This window comes from Chinchilla lanigera, unplaced genomic scaffold (assembly GCF_000276665.1).
Source record: "Chinchilla lanigera isolate Chin_1 unplaced genomic scaffold, ChiLan1.0 scaffold00041, whole genome shotgun sequence".
Lineage (NCBI taxonomy): Eukaryota > Metazoa > Chordata > Mammalia > Rodentia > Chinchillidae > Chinchilla > Chinchilla lanigera.
Window position 1 is genome coordinate 4,855,341 of NW_004955442.1, and position 6,685 is coordinate 4,862,025.

The window sequence follows — 6,685 nt, forward strand, 5'->3', positions numbered from 1 at the left end:
GCCATGGCTTCCTCTTTTGCAGCTCACTCTTCGTTTTGAGGAAGTGCACTTCCCAAACCTTAGCTTGCACCACAAAGGGTTGTTATGGTTTGTTTGTTTGTTTTTTTGGTTTTTCTCCGGTACCGGGAACCGAACTCACGACCTTGCGCTTGCCAGGCAGGCGCTTTTGCCGCTGAGCTAAATCCCCAGCCCCAGGGTCTTGAAATTGATACAGTAATACATTGGCCTTCTTATAGTTCAAAAAGCTCAATTCAGATTCTATTATTTGTTGCTTCAATTTTAAATTAAGATGGATGAAATTAAAATAGACTGTAGCTAATCAAATTATTTTTCAAGTATGGTAAAAATTAATTTAGATATTTATAGCAAAAGGTTTTCAATAACCCCACCCCTAATACATGTACATAATTAACTACTCAGAATATATTCTACCTAGTAAGTGGGTTTCTCTAAGAACTCTATGTGTGGACCACAATTTGTTATCTTGAGTTGAAATATTACACAAAAGTAAAAATAACACAAATGGGTTTCTAAAGAAAAGGTGAAACTGAATTTTAGAAAATGACGTGGTTTAAAAGGTTGTTATTCTTTTAGAAATCAGGGAAAGGAAAGAAGAGAATACTGTATCCCAGGCAGTGGGTTAGGTACTTTTATAGATTTTTATTTTATTTGCTCCTTACAATAACTCCATGTGGTAGATATACTATGAGACCAAAAAGGGGAAGGTCACCCAGCAACCAAAGTGGATGCCAAAGATTCCAAATCATTTGTGAAGCCACATTCTTCTAAGCGATGCTACCTCAGGACCTTTCTTTAAAATACAGAGTATCAGCAGGTTTTGGGGGACAGTTTTAGTCCCAAAAGAACCTACTTAAAATTTTATGCTCCTATGATATTTTCTACCTCATAGAGTATTGTAATTACTTTTTATGTATCTGTCTGCTTCACTAAAATGTATGCAAACAAGAACATTGTAACAAATAGTGATCATAAAATACTTAATATATGCCTTGATGGTAGGCATTTATGCATTCTATCTTTTTTACAAAACTCCTGAGCGGAAGAACTGTTACCGTCCCTGATTTACAGATTTAAAAACAGGCACAGAGGAGCGAAGCAATTTGCCTAAGGACACACAGCTGAGGCACTGTGAAGGCAAGAACAAACCCTGAAGCACTCAAACTCAAGAGCTCACCATACTGCTTGCTCACCTTTCTATTTTCCGAACCTTCCCTGCCAAACAAGGGGATCCTTAGTTAAATGCTTGTTGAATGACTATAAAGCGCTTTGGTATACAACTCAAGTATACAACTTCCTTAAAAAAAAAAATATCCCAGAAAGCATTGTTCAGAATTGCATCTGGAGATAACCAGGATCACTATTGATGAGTTCTAGTTGGCAGTGATACGTAGGGAAGGCAAGTGCGTAATAATCGGAGGTGGGAGGGAAACAAGACAGGCCTGAAGGAAGGCAATACTTTTCTGAGTGTTCCAAGTTTACGGGGTTGCCCTTTCGCTCTTTCAGAGCTTTGGTGAACACAGCTCTTTTGGGGACCCTACGGGGAGAAGACTTTACTTCTGGCATTTAGTCTGTCAGCAAGATAGCAGTTCCAGCTTCGCTACAGGCAGGGACATGACCAGAAAAGGGGCAGCAACTTAGCACTTTTAATCAGGAAGTACTTGTATGCTAGACTTGGAGGCTGCCTTGACTGTTCTCTACCTTATTAGAAGTGAAAGTCAGAGTAATACTGACATCTAGTGGTAGTTTCTAGACAGTTACTTTCATTTTAGTAAATGTTAAAAAATTGAAAAAAAACAAAAAAAAAAACAAAAAAAACCAACCTTTTAAGAAAGCAGAAAACAGTAGGAGACCTTATGCTGTAGAAAGACTTCTAGTTAAAAAGAAACATCTTTTTTTCTCCATAGTTTATTGGGAGTTTACTATGCATCCGGCACTAGGCTAAGCATTTTATTGCATATCAATCCTCATAATTCCAAGAGGCACAATATCATTGACTTATAAGAAATGAGAAAATTGAGGCTGAGGAAAATTAAGACATTTGTTTGTAAGCAGGGTATTAGCATTGAAAGTCAGGCCCATACCACAGTTTATAAAAACTACAAATGTTACGAAAGAGTAACAAAACTTTCTCTTAACCAGTTTACAATAAACCATATAAAGCAATCGATCATACATTTATTCGTTAAATATTTCTTGAAGGTCTTTTAAGTTCAGGGAAATATGATAGGTACAACAAGAAGTGTACTAATGAGTTCCAGTTTCTCTGCCTTCCAGGAATTCATTAAAGAACACTGTATATCCATCCATCATTCATCCAACAAATATGTATGTATGTACTGTGTACCAGTTATTTAGCCTGAGATGAATAAGCCCTTCCTCGTACTAAGGAACCTTATTCAAGAGTGAGAGACAAACAGGCAAACACGAAGTAGTGTTCTCAGTGCTGGCTGGAGAGAAGTGTAGGGTTACGTGAGGGCCTGGACATAAGGCTCCTACATTAACTTTGGGGAAATCAGAAAAGGTTTCTGAAAATACGAACAATAATAAAACTGAATTCCTTTTCATAACAATTTCAGCTAAAATGGGAGTGATCAAAATATACAGTGAATGTCTAAATTATAAACAAAATTTTTCCCCTCATTTATCCCATCATTCTTGACATTTTCTGAAGCAGTTCTGAGAGTCCTCTTTTGTGAATGTCGCAGCCACAACAGCGTAAGTAAAGATACTCACCAAAGAGGATTTCTAGAACTGCCTCAGAAAGTGGCAAGGACAAAAGGTTAAGTGTGTGGAAAGCAAGGGGGCATATTTTGAGGGGAATAAATGGCAATGTGTCTTTTGTTGTAATAAACTTAAAAAATTAAGCACTTACCGTATTTTTGGATCATACCCTTTAAAACTACTTTTCTCAAAATACACTATTTGGTTTAATTTCAAATCATGAGAAAAATTACATTTTTGTTTGAGACAGGGTCTCACTATTCTGGGCTGGCTACAACTCACAGTGATCTTCCTGTCTCAGTCTCCCAAGTGCTGGGCTGGAAAAATTACTCTTAAAGAAGAAATATTTGAATATTTTTGGAAATATAGAGATTACTTACAAACATTTCAAACGTAGTTAAGTTCTAAAAGCAAAGACTGAGCAACTACAAGTATTTTACTCATAACGAGTTGAGTATCAGCTTAGAAAAGTAAAAGTCAACATTCCATATATAGTCATGTGCCACAAACATAACGTTTACAGTCATGAACTGACCACCACATACGATGTTGGTTCCCTAAGACTGTAACAGAGCTAAGAGATTCCTAAGTACTAGCACAGTGGTGGCGAACCTATGGTACATGTGCCACAGCTGGCTCTCTGTCATCACTGAAAGCTCTAAAAGGTTCGCCATCACTGCCCTGGTAGATGGTGTAATGTCAGGAGAATGTGCTATTGATTAGTTTGTGGTAGGGCTGGTATAAATGAATATACTGTACTGTCAGTCACATAAAAGCACAGTAATACAATTATATATAGTAACTGATACTTCATAATGATAATAATAAACCATGATGTTCTGGTTCATGTATTCACCATACTGTACTTTCTTTTTTCCTTTGTGGTACTGGTGATTGAATCCCAGGGTTTTGTGCATTCTGGGTAAGTGCTCTACCCTTGAGCCACGTTCCAGCCATCTCTATTTTGAGACAAGGGCTTGATAAGTTGCTCACACTGGCCTTGAACTTGGAATCTTTCTACCTCAGTCTTCTGAGTAACTGAGATTAAATGTGTGCATACCAGGCTTGTCTATATGATACTTTTTACCCTTATTTTAGAGTGTACTATTTATTAAAAAAATGCTTACTATAAAATAGTATTCCCTGTTACACTGGCAGCCTCCTATAACTCATGTTTACCTTACCTCTTGATTGCTTCAAGAGGTTACATCTGATTGACCTATATCATCCAGGTTTGTGTAAGTTCACTGTGATCACACAATGAGGAAATAGCCTAATGATGCAGTTGCCACAATGTATCACCACCGTTAAGTGACACCTACTTATTGAGATCATGAATATTTATTGACCATCTACAATGTGTCAGGCATTGTGACAACAGCTGGAAGCACAATGTCAAATCAAGCAAAAAGATCCAGCGATACCCACAGAAAGTTCTAGAGTTCAGCAATGGGGACAGACAAAATAAAAATGTACCCATTTATATACAAGGAATAAGATTTCAAATTCTTACCAGTTATTAAATCAGAAGGTATTCTATCAGTCAAAAAATCAACCACAAGTATTCGACTTGTTGCGAATATAACACCACCTTGTGTGTAAACCTCATAGCGACCATTACTTGCGATTTCATTGGTCACACGTCGAGGGAGATGATCGACTCCATCTATCTTCAGCTGATTGATAAAATACTCCTAAATCAAATCAAACTCATTAGAAGAGTACCCTAACGCAGTTTTCAAGAGGTTGCAGATATTTAAAATGCAGGGCTGCCTTTCTCAGCGACAATGAACTTAATGAATATAGAAAGTAAGTTATCCTTCATATGGATCAACAAACCAGTCTACATTTAACAAGGGTTTTTTTTTGTAGTTTACACTAACAAATAATAGCACTCCAATCATTAGCAAAATAGCAACAAACAAAACCTTTCAAAAGACTGGATTGAAAGACTTGGCTACCTAGGAACTAATTCCCACCAAAGCCAGGTTTGCAGCCAAGCACTCTTTGTGAGAACATGGGAGAACTTTTCCCAGATCGTATTTTAGGCTGCCAGTTCTGTCCTGACCCATCCTAGAAGGACTTCATCATGTTGACAAGTTCCCTACCAGTCACCCCTCTCCTGTTTCACACTACTTTTGCTGGGTACATGTGTTGTGACAGGCCGCACACTAAGCCCTGGGGATACCAAGATGGATCAACAGGGCCCTCATCCTCAAGGTCTTTGTGATTATTTTTCTCAGCTGACATTTTCCTCCTGGCCACCTGCTCTATCTAGCAGATCATCAGACTTGTCAGGCCCCGCTGGGTTCCCTCTCACTGGGCTCCCAGCACAGGTGTGCTCCCATGCCATCTTCCGCAGAGCCGGCCCAGAAACACTCCCAGTATCCTTGGTGAAATGTCCTAGCCCCAGTCCCTCTTCCCTACAAGGTCTGCCCAGCCTGCGTCTCCCGTCTTTCCACCACCCTGAGACCCCCGCCATTGTTCCCTTCTAGAGATCCCACAAGCATCCTTAATATCCAACTTCGAGACTCCCCCAGAATTCCCTCCAGTCTCCTGACATCTGCTCCCTCGCAGGGGCCCGCAATCCACGCCCCCTCGCCCTCACCGACACCTCCTCCAGCGACTCCGGGGCTCCGCTCGGAGCCCCTCCCTTTCCCAGGGTTCTAACACACTGTCAGGGACCCCCAACCCGACTCAGCATCCTCGCTCTCACTTTAGGGGCGGTCTCTCTTTGGACCTCCCCATCCCCGACCGAGGGCTGGTGTTCGCGCCCGGCTTCCGTCTGCCAGGGAGGCCCCCATGCCCTCAGGTCCCCTCACTCCCGCCGCACCTCCTCGGCCGGCTGCGTGTTGAGCACCAGCACCAGGCAGGCCGGGTGGCAGTGGAGCCGGAGGAAATGGTAGAGGAGCCGGTCCGCGCCAAGCCCTCGGGCGCACACGACCAGACCGTCGGTGTCGAGCAGCTCCAGCACCAGCTGCCTCTCGTATTCTAGCAGCGGCGCCATAGCTATCCGTCGAGCCGGCAAGCCCGGCTCCATGAGCGCTCTTCCGGGGCCGCCGCCGAACGTAGGCGAAAAAAACCGAGCGGTGACGACTGTTGGCCTGATGCAGCCGAAGAGAGCCGAGTCTGAGAAGTCCGGAACCTGCCGAACGCAGCCGAAAAGGAGGCGAGGCCGGACCCAAGGCCCCGGCTGAGGAAAGCCGAGGCCCTGACGAGTGTAGGACGAAAAGAGCCGAGTCTAAATCGAACGTGGGCCGAATGCAGTCGAAAAGAGCTGAGACCGAGAGTTCGCCAGGCGACCGAATATAGCCGAAGACGAACGGAGGCAGAAAGGAGAATGGATTGAAGGAAACTAAAGTAATCCAAGAGCTGGCCGAATTAAGCCGAAGAACAGGCGAATGGAGCCGAAGATTTTGGAGTCCTCGGTACCAGCGTGGCCTCCAGACAAAAGGCTGCATCTCAAGCCTTCTTAGTTCCACATCCCTGCCACCTGGACTTTTTCGAACGTCAGCTACAAAAACAATAGCAGTAGCAGTTACAACAATAACAATAGCAACAACAACAACAACAAAACAAATACCGAAGGAGCCTAACATCGATAATTGAAAAATTTGACTGTCACTATTCCAAGTGCACCCAGGATGATGAGCACCGTTTCCCAGGGTGAGGTTACTTTTAATGGCTTTCCTCCCCCTTAATTTTTAAAAATAAGCAGAATACTTTACGATTTTCTGTGTCTGCTTCGAAAAGCCTTGAATATGATAAACTTTAAAACAGTCACAGTCGGGTGTGCGTGTAGCAGGCGCATCCCGCCTTCCACTAGGGGGACCCCTCGGGTTGCCTTCGTGCCATGTCTGGACATCCTCATCCCCGTTAATCGAATTTGGGGAGCTGTGTCGTATCCCTGACAGCCACCTTCATTGTTAGAAACTAGAAAATA

At 42.5% G+C, this 6,685-nt stretch overlaps 1 protein-coding gene across 2 annotated transcripts in view; it reads right to left on the reverse strand.

Annotated features, from left to right (window-relative positions):
* Positions 1-5,861, reverse strand: part of Ercc4 (excision repair cross-complementation group 4) — a 27,749-nt gene extending 21,888 nt beyond the window's left edge. For both annotated transcript variants that reach the window (XM_013517964.1, XM_005391144.1), the window contains exons 1-2: positions 5,576-5,861; positions 4,256-4,436 (exon numbers count right to left, since the gene is read on the reverse strand). In XM_013517964.1, the coding sequence (XP_013373418.1) occupies positions 4,256-4,436; positions 5,576-5,782 (388 nt within the window). In that variant the 5' untranslated portion in view covers positions 5,783-5,861. The remainder of the gene's footprint in view (positions 1-4,255; positions 4,437-5,575) is intronic.
* Positions 5,862-6,685: the final 824 nt, after the last annotated feature.